This window comes from Eucalyptus grandis, chromosome 7 (assembly GCF_016545825.1).
Source record: "Eucalyptus grandis isolate ANBG69807.140 chromosome 7, ASM1654582v1, whole genome shotgun sequence".
NCBI lineage: Eukaryota > Viridiplantae > Streptophyta > Magnoliopsida > Myrtales > Myrtaceae > Eucalyptus > Eucalyptus grandis.
In genome coordinates this window covers 36,621,261-36,635,715 of record NC_052618.1, presented here as the reverse complement: position 1 = coordinate 36,635,715, position 14,455 = coordinate 36,621,261, and the positions used below count along the sequence as shown (strand labels likewise).

At 38.6% G+C, this 14,455-nt stretch overlaps 1 protein-coding gene across 1 annotated transcript; it reads left to right on the top strand.

The window, feature by feature from the left end:
- Window positions 1-3,619: 3,619 nt before the first annotated feature.
- Window positions 3,620-14,287, top strand: LOC104455509. Its single transcript, XM_039318303.1, has 10 exons — window positions 3,620-3,909; window positions 4,312-5,968; window positions 6,144-7,589; window positions 7,777-8,144; window positions 8,943-10,699; window positions 11,270-11,672; window positions 12,103-12,265; window positions 13,183-13,286; window positions 13,387-13,478; window positions 13,577-14,287. Exons 1-10 carry the CDS (start codon window positions 3,644-3,646, stop codon window positions 13,651-13,653), a joined length of 6,333 nt encoding a protein of 2,110 aa, XP_039174237.1. The 5' UTR covers window positions 3,620-3,643; the 3' UTR covers window positions 13,654-14,287.
- Window positions 14,288-14,455: the final 168 nt, after the last annotated feature.

The following is a 14,455-nucleotide window of genomic DNA, read 5'->3' as shown; positions in this document are numbered from 1 at the left end:
ATCACAATGGGAAGCAGGGCCGGTCTATATTGCTCTAGATATCTTTACTTCACCTCTCCTCTACCTATTCAACTAATTGAATTCCGGATATAAGCTTACCTTTGTCTAAAGCTTCGAATGAGACTTCATATCCGAAACGCAGGAACGATCTGACTAGAAAGTCATTCAAAACTTGATCGAAGAACCAGCGTTTTCACTGAACTAGAAGAGTAGCAATCCGCTCCGGAACTCATTAGTAATTCGATCTAATGATTGGTAAAAAAACTCGACTTGGTTAAGTAGCTTTGGAATTCAAATAAACACTAATTGTTAAACGATTCTGAAGGGGTGAGGGTTGATTTGAAGCATATTAGTCGTCTCTATTGAGCGAAGACCTAACGAAACAACATGGGACTTCTAGAGTTTGGCACTACAGCAGGGCCTATGAATGAGTACTTCACGTCCGCTAGGAAGCCAAACAGCAATGGAAAATGCTTTTTTTCATTGAGAAAAATGGAAAGTGTCGACATGGGAAGGAGGTCCCTTTGATGAGAATGGTCCCAACCCAATAAGATTCCTTCCGTTAGCGTCTGATTCTGACAGATATAATTTTTTTTTGCCACTGACGGATATAATTGCTTGTTGGGACAGATTGATTTTTGGGCTTACTCAAATTAGCAAACCCAAAAAAGCTTTACCTTACGTTTTGATGGAACTTAACTTGGTAGTCATTATCATTCAATTTTTACCTTAATTGAAAGAAAATTATCAACCTGTGGCAAACTCAAGGAAAAAACAATCTGCAGAACATGAACAAAAGGGGAAGAAGATCGCCATGGCTCGATAGTTCTCACGACAATTTGAGTGTAGCTAATTCAGTTTCCCAAATGAGCGTCGACATTTATCGGGCTTGATCGGGAAAATAATCTTGTTTTTCTATAAATGAGAACGGAATAAGTATTCGACTCATCTTTCCGAATAAGTTTCCAGGCGCTCTGGAGAATGAAACCTCTGATGGTGGGACAGACACCGCGACGGAAATCCATTCCAAAGGAACTGTCATGCAGAATTCAGTTGAAAGAGAGAGCATACACAAACACAAATTACCTTAGCAATTCAACAGATCAGTGTCGGTTGAGATAATTTCTTTACGCTGTTTGCAGCTACGACAAAACAAGAACCTCATAGCGGCTTTCTCCAGCTCTTAGCTTGCGGACATATATAGATTACATAGCTATAAAAACAAGAAGTAATCCATGCGCATGAGTAAGTACCGGAGCGCAGACGCTCTCAGGAGTCGCGACGAACATTGACCAACAGGGACGGCGGCTATTTTAACGGCAGTAGCATCGGCGGGTGTTCCTGCAACGGCAACACGGGGAAGAAAGCCACTGGATCAAGGCTAGGATGGCTATAGGAACGAGCAAGAGCGCCCAGTTGATCTTGATCTCAGGAGGTTGGAAGAGGTCGAACGATATCAGTTTCGATAAGGCGATGAAGAGGAAGACCAAGGCCAAGAAGAGGAGAACTGGGTATGGCATAGGTGCTGGAGGTCCGCATTTCTGGTATGGTCTGCATTTCTGGTGGTGATGGTGATGGTAACCCATCTAGGATCTCTCTGGTTCTCGATGAGGATGCACAGGGTAGACAATTAGAAAGGTCAAGCAGCAGGGCGCAGCGAGCATGAATCCATCCTCTCTCTCTCTCTCTCTCTCTCTGATCTGATACTTCATAGGATCATATAAACAAGTATGTTGGGCTGGGCTGTGACACTAAATAGGCCTTTTTCTATCTATACAGGTCTGTTATTATACGAACCAATGTATCTGAAAATTTGTTACGAAAATATAATTGAATTTTAAGATTTTCAAAAAGTGCAAATAAATCCTAAACTTTACCATTGAGTATAATTGAGCTCTAAAATTTTTAAAAAATGTAACCAAGCTCTAAAATTTGTCAAATTTATCCAATTAAGTCCTTCGGTTGATTTCACTTTTTAAAAATTTTAGGATTCAATTGCATCTTCATAATAAGTTTTATGATTTAATTGTACCTTTGGAATATTTAGAAATTACACTTCCATAACATGTTTTAGAAATGGATTGCACTTTTTAAAAATTTTAGGACTTAATTGTAATTTTGTAACAAGTTTTAAGATTATCAGTGCACTTGATCCTAATTTATACCAATTAATAGTTAAGTTACAGAACTTGCTTCTCACGTCCATAATTTCTAGGATGTCCTTTAATCTTTGTCTTCACTTCTTAACCGACTTTATCAGCACTATTTCAATTCGAAGTTCTCTTTGCCAGATGAGACGTTTTCCCAAAATTATTTTGCGTCTTGCAAAATATCTCGAATCCATATCCTGCCCTAAATCTACCTTCTTTTAAAATGCACGCATGTCAATAGTATTTTACGTCAGATCCGTTTTGCCACGTGACAAGTATTACTTTCGCAAGATATCGAGATAAACACTTGTTGGAGGTTTGTTTGTGATGATAGAATATAGAAAAAGTTGGAAGTGTACTTTTTGTGTGGTTTTCTATGTGAGACGAAAAATGATTGGGTGGACACCTCACCATGTAATGGAGTACACAACTAATTGCGTGATTTTGGCGCATTAATTTGGGGATGATTTAATTAGCACTAACCCATTTGTTATTTTATTTTATTTTATTTTTATGGTTATGTTACTAATTTTAATTAATTCAAAAGTTGCTTTTGCTTTTAAGAATTTTTGGAAATTATTTAAAAAGATCGAAATTTAATTTAAAAAATAATTGTTATTATTTCGATTTTTTGTTTGTTTTTTAAGACAATCTTTGGAAAAGATGCTCATTCTGTTGCAACTTTTAAAATTTGCATTTGTTCGTTTTTCAACTCTATGAATGGACGTTCTTTGGGGTCATCATATACCAACATAATTTTAAGTTCACACAAAGTGTGGGTCATTAGTAAATGATTCGTTAGAATTAGGTCACTCCAAAAGCATATTGTACACAATATTCTAAATAACTTGATACTATCACCAAGAGGGAAAATAGTATAAATGGTCCATGAATTTTAGTTTGATGTGCAATATAATCCATAAACTTTATCTCAATGTACAATGTAATCCACAAATTTTTAATTTATTTAATGTAAACCTTTAATAGCAAATATTCAAAAAAAAAAAATGTTTAAATTTTTAATTTATTTAATGTAGTCCGTGAACTTTTGTACATTTTCAATTTAGTCCTCGCACTTTATGAAAACATATAATGTTGTCTCTGAATTTGAATTCATTAAATCTCATGAATTTCAATTAATTAAATATTTCATATAGTTCAGATGGTGCACACAACAAAATTTTTCTAAAAATTAATTTAACGGTGAGAAATTGATTTAATTTATAAATTGAATATATACCAAATATTTAGGAACTATATTACAAAATATTCAGGAACTATTTTAAAAATAACTAAGCAAAATTTTAAGGACCTTTAGTTATCACCCCTTTGCCCGGGAAAAAAATTGCCCCTTCTCCAATATCTATCGGGGCCCGGCCCGATTGGAGCCCGACTTGCACATGACCCGGCTTAAACCCTGGAACGGACTGCTTCCTCCGCCGTGCTCCGTCCTCTAAACCCCTCCCTCCCTCCCTCCCTCTGCAATTTCACGGATGAAGTCGGCAATGGCGGAAGAAGCGAAGTCGGGAGCTAAGCACTCGACCGGCAAGAAGAAGAAGAGGCAGAGGCTCAAGCACGCGGAAGAAGAGAGCTCGTCGGGACCTATCAAGTCGCGCCGCCGCGTCGATTCCGCGGACGATGTCGAAGGGCCGCCGGCGCCGGTCGAGGATGCCAGTCGTCCGACGGCGCCGGAGGATCGTCCCTGGCGGAACCTGCAGTTGATTCTCTCGCTGCAGAGCAAGGACATCGACGTCGGAAAGTTAGTCTCTCTCTCTCTCTCTCTCGCCATCGCTCTTGTGACTTCGCTTGGTGTTGTATTTGTGGCGTGGAAGTCTGTGTGCGGACGCGGTGGAGGTCGACAAATGCTTGGGTTGCGATTAGGATGATGAAGAAGAGCGGCGACGATGTGCTTGCCGTGAACTTGGTCGCGGTGATGCTTATTATTGATGACGTCGAGGATTTCCGAGAATTTGTTTTGTGCTTTGAACTTAATCTGGAAATCAATCTGCTCTGCCTTTCCATTTTTGAAGATTTAGAACAGGCGTTGAGAAGGAAAACAAAATTGGAAGCTGTAAAAAAAAAAAAAAACTGTTGAACTTTCGCAAATAATCGAAAAAACGACCTTTGAGTATGTTGGCTTGATAATGAATATTAAATGCAGGAAGGTGGAGATTGCTCTAGATTATGTCAGAACAAGAGGCGAAGAAGGGGGTGATGGGCCTGAACAAGATTGTGATACGGTGAAACTGTCCCGTGTGATAGTCTTTCTCAGTGACTGGATCCAGTCGCTGTTGATCTCATCGGCAAAGAAAGTCAAGCTTGATGGAGAACAGCATGATGTAGTTAAGGCGTGTTTAGATGCGAGATGCTGGGAGATTTTCAAGTTCTGCCTGGAGAAGTCATCGAGATTGCAAATTCCTTTGAATTTTTCCCAAAAGCTTTTGCAACCTATCCAGTTTATTGCAAGGCATGTGCTATTCAGGCTCAATGATTCACCCATGCATGCAGAAGAGTCCTTCCTTACAGACGAAGGGTTTGAGTTGTTCAATCTTATGGTTGATTGTGTTTCTCTGTTATATGGTTCTCACAATGTCACGTCAAATGAAAGCTTGGAGCAATGGATTTCAACTGTTCATACGGTGATTGAGCTCGTCAACAGAATTTTTACGGAGAGTCTTGACAGCAGGAAAGCAGGTGTTTTGGTTCTGCAGTTCTCCTGCTTTGTACTTGGTCCATTTGCCAAATTTTTGAGGATTCACCCGACTCGGAAAAGTGGTTTTAGTGACTTTGTACATAAACTTCTTGAGCCACTGTTGCAATTGTTCGGTCATCTACGTGGCAACAGAAATAATCCTGGTCTCACTGGCAACCTTTTGAGGTCAGTCGATGAAGTTTTGTCAAATGGGGTGTTCCATCCAATTCATATAGAGGGCTTCTTGACTTTGCATAGCTCTGACAAGTATGTCACTGCTGGTGAAGGAAAGTCAAAAGACTCAAAGATCATCATTATGAGTTACCATAGACATTTATTTGAGGAACTGGAAAAAATTATGACTTCAAAGAAGATGTTGGCATTGAAAGGCGTGAGTAAACTGTTTCATTTGCTTGTTAAGCAAGTAAGAAAACTCAGGGGAGCTTCCATGCCAATAGAAGGGAGTAGTGCATCAACAGTTAGTGAAGGTTCAAAACAACTGGAACATGGTTTATTTGGTCCTAGATCTAAAATGCTATCGATGGCTAGTGATATAAATTCTGAGAGAGATTATAGCTTGGTTAATTTGAGCTCAGAAGCACGCAAATCGCTGTATGATTTTTTTGTGCAGATTATGGAGCCTCTATTGAACAAGCTTAATAGCTATCTTCAGGAGAAAATGGAAGTGGAAGACTTGCTGAATGTTCAAAACTTACTTGGTTCTGTAAATTGGATACTTCGCAGCATTATCGATGAAAAGGTCTATGTTAAGACGGATGACATCTCTGGAGGAGCTTTTATGGGTTTTCTTAAGGAAGTTTACCATACAATGATCTCACTATTGGCTAACTTTAACGTACTTTGGCAGTCCAAGCACCTTGCGGATATCGGAATGCATAAGGGACCAGTTTCTTCTGTGGTCAAGGAGCTGGTTGTTGCTATAGGTTGTCTTCTAGACATAGAATACGAGGTTATTGGGGAAGACCTAGAAAGTTTGTGGCATTTGTTGCTTGTACACTTGACGACAGGGGTTTCTTTAAATGATTCTTCTGATGGGAACTCATTAATAGGCAAGATACTTGACCTAGGATGCCAACTTGTCAGTCTTTTCAGTGAACTTCGCCAGGTTTGTAAATCATAATAATCCAAGGCTTGAAACATCCGTTTAATGTCTGCATCAATCTTGTTCATATGAACCTGTTCTCAACTGTCCGGAAAAGTGTTTGTTTTGTGTCTAATTCTTGTTTAAATCTTTTCAATCTTTAGCTTGTTCTTTGTTTGATCTCCTTTGCGTGATGCAGGTGAGCAATGTCATTTTTTCTCTTTGTAAAGCTGCAAGACTATTAGCAAATTGGGAGGTTGATGGTGAGATCAATCCTAAAATGGATGTTGGCACTCTTGCCTCATATGAGGCATATGTTAAATCAGTGGGAATGTTACTGTGTTCACAAGAATTTAAGGTGTCTGTTCATAAAGCTATTTCATCCATACCAGAGGGGCAAGCAAGTGGATGCATTCAGCAATTAGCAGAAGATATATCAGAATCTCTGATATGGATAAAACGTTGTTGCTCCAAGAATGTTGGGGAAGAATCTGGTGGCAGGAATTCACAAAGATGTGCTATAATTAGCTTCAACCTGTACTGTGAATTGTTGGGCAAAGGTTTGTCTGAGATATACAGTTGTTTACTAGATTCCATCACTGTGACAGCCAGCAACAGTGTGGCAGTTGGATCTTCTATAAACAACTTGATGGCAGTAATACGTCCTAGCTTGAGTAGTTTGGTTGAACCACAGTCGGTAAGCTTAAGTGAGTTCCTTTTGTCATTATCAGGAAGAAATTTTGATAAGAAATTGATTAAGAAAATTATGTCAAAGAAGTTTGGCTTGTCCAGCCATTGGGCTTTTGTGTTCTTCTTTCGATTGTACTTGTCTTGTCGAAGCCTATACCGACAAGCAATAAGCCTTATGCCCCCAAATTCATCAATAAAGATGTCAGCTTTTATGGGCGATTCATTTACATCATGTTCCGGAAAAGATTGGACTGAGAGGGATGATTTGCCAGATGATGGCTATTTTTCATGGGTTGTCAAACCTTCAGCTTCTGTTCTGACTGTTATTCAATCTGTATCCGATATTTATCTTCAAAATAGAGTTGCAGATTGCTGTTGTCTGGTTTACATATTGTATGCCATGGCACTTCAGAGACTGGTTGATTTGAACAGGCAGATAAAATCTGCTGGGTATGTGCTACAAAGCAAGAAGGAAATGCTGTGTAACATTTCCCTTGACGTTGCCAACCATTCAACTCTGTGTGGAATATGTCAAAAGTGGGAAGAGAATGTTGTAAACATGAGACAAGAAGCACAAGGCCTTGCTGATTTTGTAATGAGATACCTGACTTTTCTGGTGAATGATCCATTATTCTCCACTTATTCTGAGGCAAACAATAATCCATGTGCCCAGTCTCCGCTTGTAAGTAATCAGTGGGATTTTGGTCTGGGCTCTCTAAATGAAAAAACATTGCTCACTGCAATTTGGTGGATCATATGCCAGAGCATAGATATCTGGTGTATTCATGCTTCTATAAAGAACATGAAGATGTTCCTCTACTTTTTGATTCAATCTTCTCTTCCTGCGATAACTGAAAATCCTTTCAAGTACGAAAATCCCAGTGAGATGCTCTACAAGTCGGTTCACCAAATCTCATACGAAGTTCTACACGACTCTACCTTTCATGAGCATAAAGTAAGAAATTGCCCATGTTACTCATTCTATGTTCAATTGCAAAAGCATGTTGAAGAGACAACTTTTTCCTTGTGTTTTCATGTGTCTTTGTCTGCCAAGATGTCCTTTTCTTTACTATGTACACTCCTTTACCTATCCTTATTTTGTGTTTTCATTGTCTAGGGATTCTAATCGTCGTTTGCATTAGTTTGTCCACAGGCACCTGGCATCAAGGCTTTGTCATTTGATGGAGAAGTTAGCAGGGTCATTATTTCGCAGTGCTTCATCTAAGAAAGTTGATCTTGGCTCATCACCTAATTGGTCTCATTGTCTAATGGAACTTCAGAAGTCAGTATCGGTTGATTCAGGCAGCAAAAGCCGCAGCTATTATTTGAAGCAGACTGCTCCCTCATTCAATAAAGAGTCTATTGATAATTGTGCTGAAATAAGAACATCTCAAAGCATGAGTTTTGCTGCTTGCATGGATTTGCTTAATCTTTTTAGTCGGATGCCAAAAGACTACTTAAGTTCAAGATCATTCAAGCGCTATGCAACTCACATTATTAACATTGAAAGGTAAACTTGGTTTCTGTCAATCTACAGTTGTTCAACACAACTTCTGGCTGAGATTCATTGTTTGTTTAAAATTTGTTAACAATGATCTCACATACTGACTGTATGGAAAGAAGTTTCAAAACTCTTGACATCTGGTTTTGTGATTTATATTGTAGCTTTGTTTTGCCTTTATTAGTTGTCAATACAATTCTCAAATGATGAGTTGTTTGTTGTTCTTTGTCTTCATTTCAAATGGCATTCATACAAGTTCTGATTGAGTTCTTTCATTAATCACAAGATTTGAGAGTCTTAAACCTGTGTATGTATATTTGTTGTAGAATAATGAAATGGCATTTGTTGGCCAAAAAAGAAAAGAAAAGAAAAGGAAATAAAAGAATTGGCATTCACAACATATCAGAGACAATTGCAGCTATACTCCTCTATACTCCTCTTAGTTTTACTAGTCGCCCGTTTTCTCCTCTGCCAAAATGCCTCTCTTTGAGCATTCTTAACCTGAGTCAGACATAAATGTGATGCGAGAAATCATTGAAGATGCATCAGGGGAAATCTGTAGTTTACGCCTATAGTGCTATGTTTCTTATTTAAAAGTGTTCATGATGCGACATGTTTTTTGGCATTAGCTTTGGGAGTTAAGTTACATAAAAGCTGGACTGAGCTTATTTGATAAATTTGTCCCTTTAAAAGTTGCAGTCTTACCTCATCTTGCATAAATAAGTTAATCTGAACAGATCAAAAGCTTGTTGTTTAGTCTGCCTTTTAGCTTTTCTTTGAGGATTAACTGGTTCCTTTCTTTCTCAGACTTGCAGCTAGCAGCTTACTGGACTTTCAAGATGTCTCATTCTCATCTAAGCATAATAAGCACTTAAAGTTGTTCTTGTACTGTCGAAAGGCTTTAAAACATTTAGTTGAAGCATCTTTCAGCGATAATATAGAAATAACTGAACATCTGTTGAGTGCCCTTATATCTGAAGGAATATTTTCCCTTGTATGGCTTTTCAAGTCAGTAGTTGTTGTGAGTGGGCTTCAAGATGAATGTGGAGAATATAATTCCTGCAAAGAGAATCTGTCTTTAATGGACCACACATCATATATATTCCTAATGTTTAGCGAGTATTACTTTTGTCAAACACTTTCCTCGATTATAATGTCTACATGGTACTGTAAAGAGAAAGAAGGTTCTGACATTGGCCCGGGGCAGACAAATTTAGTTGAACCAGGTTCTTGTTGGGATCCTTCTAAACATTCTGAAGCCTGGAAAAGCATCTGCCTTGTTGCACAGAGTATGAAAGAAGAGACACAAAGCTTATTTTGTTCTCTGGAAGAGTCTTTCCATGATAAAAGAGCAAATGTTGGTCAGAACTCATTGGATATGACTAAATTATCTGCCATTATGTCTTGCCTGAGTGGTTTCTTTTGGGGCTTAGCATCTGCCGTTGACCAAATTGATGCAAAGGATCAGGTTCATAAAGTTATATCCTCTCATTGGAAGCATGAACCTCTTTGCAAGCTCGGCCTCTTTATTGACGTATTTACAGATGTAGTTAGTATCTTTCTGCGGATTATGCTTGGTCAGAATGATCAGCAGCTGGGATATTTAGGTCATGAGCAAAGTAGTAAAATGTTGAACTATAGCCAAGACATATTGGGAAGTGATGGTTTGTCACACGGTGACTCTTCACCTGTCCCTAAAATATCCAGCCACAGTGAACAGAAGGACGTCGTGACAGCCTTCTTAGAGTCATCTGGCTTTACTAATCAGTCAGTGGTCACTGATGTTGGCCCTCAGTTGTCGCATGTGGAAGGTGATGATTGTGTTGCGAGCATTTCAAATGAAGTTAATTTTTTTGACTCGCAATATTTAAATAAGCCTTTCTTACAGCAGTTGCTCAAAGGTGATAATCCTGAAGCAGCATTTCTGCTCAGGCACTTATTTATTGGTTATTCAGCCATTCTAAAGCTGAATTTGAAAGACCAGACTCTTCTCTTATCGACAACTTTGCTGCGAACTTTTATGGCAATGGCGCAGTTCCTGATCTTGGAATTGGTTAATGGTTTTGAGCTGCCACAGCCATCATTGTTTGTTTGCTTAGATGGTATTCTCAAGTATTTGGGAGAATTAGGGAGTCATTTTCCCTACACTAATCCCACATTATCTAGAAATGCATATGCCAGACTGATAGAATTGCAGTTAGTGGCTCTTGGTAAATGTATTGTGTTACAAGGGAAAAGATATACTTTAATGAATCATGAGACCGGCTCAAGCACCAAGACAATTCCTGGTCATGCGAGACTAAATGGATCAAAAGATTATCGTCTGGAGTGTTGCCTGGATGACATCAAAGCAAGGTTGAGGACATCATTCACCATTTATATTAAGAAGGCTGCAGAGTTGCATCTCTTATCTGCTGTCCAAGCAATAGAGAGAGCATTAGTTGGAGTGCAGGAATGCTGCACGGCTAAGTGTGGCATAACTTTTGGAAGGGTAGGAGGGACTGTCTCACCTGTTGTTGCAGCTGGCATTGACTTGTTGGATATGCTTCTAGAAAATGTTTCAGGTAATAATGTGTACATATGTTTAAGGTGTGGTTGAGGGGTAAAAGTTATGTATTCTCCGGAACTATTTCAATGAGTAACAAATATAGGAGTAAGCTCTCCTGAATTGTTGCTTAACTAAAATTCACTCCTGTTGATAGACCGAGTATTAGATTTACTCGATAACTCTTTTTGCCTTTGTATACTGGGGAAAGAAAGAATTTGATGATCCATGGTTGTTTTGCAAACTAATTCTTATAAAATGGAGAGAAAATCTATCAGGAATATAATGGGAGTGAATAATATTAAATCAATGTCATAATCTGATTCCTGGGTGATTTTAAATGATTATTGTTTCCCTTTCTTTTTTCCTGTTTCAACAATCTATGATGGCTAGAAACACACATTGAATGAGACAGTGGTCCAATAATCTATACTTTGCTGTATATATCCAGAAGTGTCATTTAAAAAAAAAAAGAAAGAAAAGAAAAATTGGCCATGTCTCCCCGTAATTATACATCTGTATCAGGTGACAATAGTGTATCTTTACATTTAGATTAATGTAAGCCTAAACCCTTGAATTCCTTCTGTAGGTCGGAAACGTTTGAGTGTGGTCAGGAGACACATTCAGAGCTTTATGGCTGGTTTGTTCAACATAATTCTGCATGTGCAAAGTCCACGAATTTTCTATGAGAGTTCACCTGGCAAGGGCTTTGGTGATCCTGACCCAGGATCAGTCACTCTTATGTGCATTGAGGTACTGATTAGGGTTTCAGGAAGACATGCTCTCTTTCAATTGGATTCTTGGCATGTTGCCCAGATGTTACGAATTCCTGCAGCGCTGTTCCAGGTCTTCTGTCAGTTTCAACTGAAAGATACGATTTCTTCCGGATCTTTATTTTCTTTGGAGAATCTTGAGATTGATCGGCCATTTTCAGTGAAGCTATATGCCACCTGTTGTCGATTGCTTTGTACTGTTCTTAAGCATCATAAAAGGTATGTTATGCTTCTCAAATTTTTCAGTTGTGTTCCCAGTAAAACGTTTGTCAAGAAACCTATTAGTTGATTTAGGTGGCAAGATAGACAGTGTACCATTGGGAAAAAAATTAAGGGGGAGTCAGGGGCATGCCTCCTAGAGGTGTCTTGTGGGGTGAGGGACGAGAAACAAGAACTAGAGAAAGTTTGTTTTTGAAGAAATGGCATGCGGTTAGTTCAGTTCTTTTTCAACAGCAGTATACCTCTTCTCGCTTCTGTGAACGACTCTCTCTCTTGCACACCAACCTACACACACATAGAGACAAAACCATGCATACAGAGAGATCATATGCTCACACAAGATATTGTTGTCATCTTTCATTGCCCTTTCTTCCACCATTGAAGCATTTCTTTTTGCTGAAAACATACTCTATGGTTGTGTATTTTCTAGTGAATGTGAAAGAGACATTGCTTTGCTTCAAGATTCCACTTCTGTTCTTCTCAATTGTTTGGAGACTGTGAACATGGACCTGGTGGTCAGGCAAGCCTATCTTTCACGGGATGTACGAGAAGGGGTCAAATGTGCATGTTCCCTCCGGAGGATATATGAAGAGGTGACTTTCTAGTAAAATTGTTTGCTTTGTATGGTATTGATACACTGCAATTCCTTTGTTGTGCTTTTTGTTCATGGAATGCATATTCTTGTGTGCAAGTTGCTCTGTGGTCTTTACAATGCTGGCAATGAGCATGTGGGAATGGAGACCTACTTGGCGGAGAGTTCTTTACTGGATTTTGTGAGGCTTGAATATTGTTCAATTATGGAAAATGTCATAATCGAAGTATTTGTTACATTATTCTTTTTTTCTGCTTGATTAATCCTAATCTCGTTGACATGTTCCCACCACTCTTTTGATTTCCTATCAAAAATAAGAAGGATTGTGTTTTGTCATTGCTCATAATCTCATTAATGAGTTACTTTCATCTTACCTCTATATGACGATTTCTTCAAGCAGAGTGGTTCATTTGGACCAATTGCAATGACTTCATGGACCTTGTGCTGGGGAGAGATTTATAATGTTTGCGTCAAGTCTTCATGCATTAGCATTGAAGGAGCTAGTTTCTTGAAAATAGGGTATCTGACCTACAAAATGCTGGGAAATTCACAAAACTATGTGACTTTAGGATTCAAATTTGGTCTAGTCGTAGGTGGATGAGAGGTAGTTGGAAAATTATACTCTTCCTAGCTATAAGCTGATAAGCCAGGGCAAGAAGTGCAAGAATGCTTTGTCAATTGACCAATCATTGGATTGCTTTATTTTACATTTGTCTGTATACAAGCCTCAAAACAGAAAGGGAGTGCTTAGTTTGCACTTAACAGAACATTTTGGGATCTCAGTTTTAGTCCTTGATGTCCTAAAATGACGATTGATATATGTCCTGGAAGTATCAATGTCCAAACCATGATTTTCATGAATATGGTGCCTTCTTTCGTTTAATTTTCTTATGTTTTGGTGTTTTCATCCTTTTACAGTTAAGGCAGCAGAAAGATGTATATGGACGTCATTGTTTTAAGTTCTTATCCAGTTACATATATACATGTTCAGAATGCGGTCCACTGAAGGGTGGATTCAGAAGGTGCCTTCCTTTGGTGTTTTGCTTTAATTTTGATTAAGTGAGCCTAGTTGCTATTGGTAGAATACTAACAGAATGGTTGTAATTTTTTGCTCTATCACAGAGAAATAGATGAAGCTTTGAGACCTGGGGTGTATGCTTTAATTGATGCTTGCTCAGCAGATGATCTTCAATATCTTCATACAGTATTTGGAGGTATGCTTTTGTAACCTGACCTCAGCTGTAAACTATTTTCAATGGACAACATTTTCTTTTTTCAAGTTTCATATGTTGCAATTTCCTTTCATATGCAGAGGGTCCTTGCAGAAACACTTTGGCGTCTCTGCAGCATGACTACAAAGTGTACTTTCAGTATGGAGGAAAAGTTTGATGTGAGTGTACTCCTTTTGGATTGGTCCGTCGTCATCTTTTTAGGTACAATGAAGACATTTTGGCGGGTATTGTTGCTGCTGCCTTTGGCAGGGGACATAATTTCTGCAAAATATGTCATCCTGTTATGATGACTATGAAGAAGTGCTGTGAAGACGGGAATGATTACAGCTATTTGCTTCGCTCTGTTGCGACGCGTTAACCACAGCACTGGACTATCATCTATTCATCTTATGCTTGAAGACAAATGTTGTACTAAAGAGCTATTGAATAGGAAAGATGACCTGTTCTCATACTTGAAGTTTTTAGAAAACTTTGATACAAGAAGGCAATTTGACACCCAGGCATTAACCAGTTTTATCAGGAGATCGGATTATAGGCAAGTAGATGATTCGTGTAAATTTGATTCTTATAGTGTTTTAGGCTTTATAGTGGAGTCAAATTGTTAATGGCTGTACCGTGCGATTTTGAGTATTCTCCAATCTAGTGTAAATGGCGTCACTGAGATTGTAACATTTGTCCATTGTTTCTGTAATCTTTGCCTTTTTTGCCTGTCTTTGTTGTAATTTTTGATATAGAAGTTGCACACTCGTACAGAAGCAATGATAACGAGTATGATTCACTTTGCTTATTCATGCTTTTCATCTCTTTTCTGGTCGAGATAAAGTCTGATCTCGCTTGGATTAACCCGCCATACTCTTGTATTATATACCTGTCAACGCGCAAGTAAGGAGGATCCTCTGACCATAACAATTCACCAGCATTGGAGTGTAACGCGTGGCCTCATTTTGACTAAAATTGTA

Excerpts from the sequence above, each read along its gene's own strand:
- LOC104455509 (XM_039318303.1), top strand. The coding sequence starts at position 3,644 with ATGAAGTCGGCAATGGCGGAAGAAGCGAAGTCGGGAGCTAAGCACTCG. Across the intron at positions 8,145-8,942 it reads CACATTATTAACATTGAAAG|ACTTGCAGCTAGCAGCTTAC; the intron begins GTAAACTTGGTT and ends TTTCTTTCTCAG. Across the intron at positions 12,266-13,182 it reads TCCGGAGGATATATGAAGAG|TTAAGGCAGCAGAAAGATGT; the intron begins GTGACTTTCTAG and ends ATCCTTTTACAG.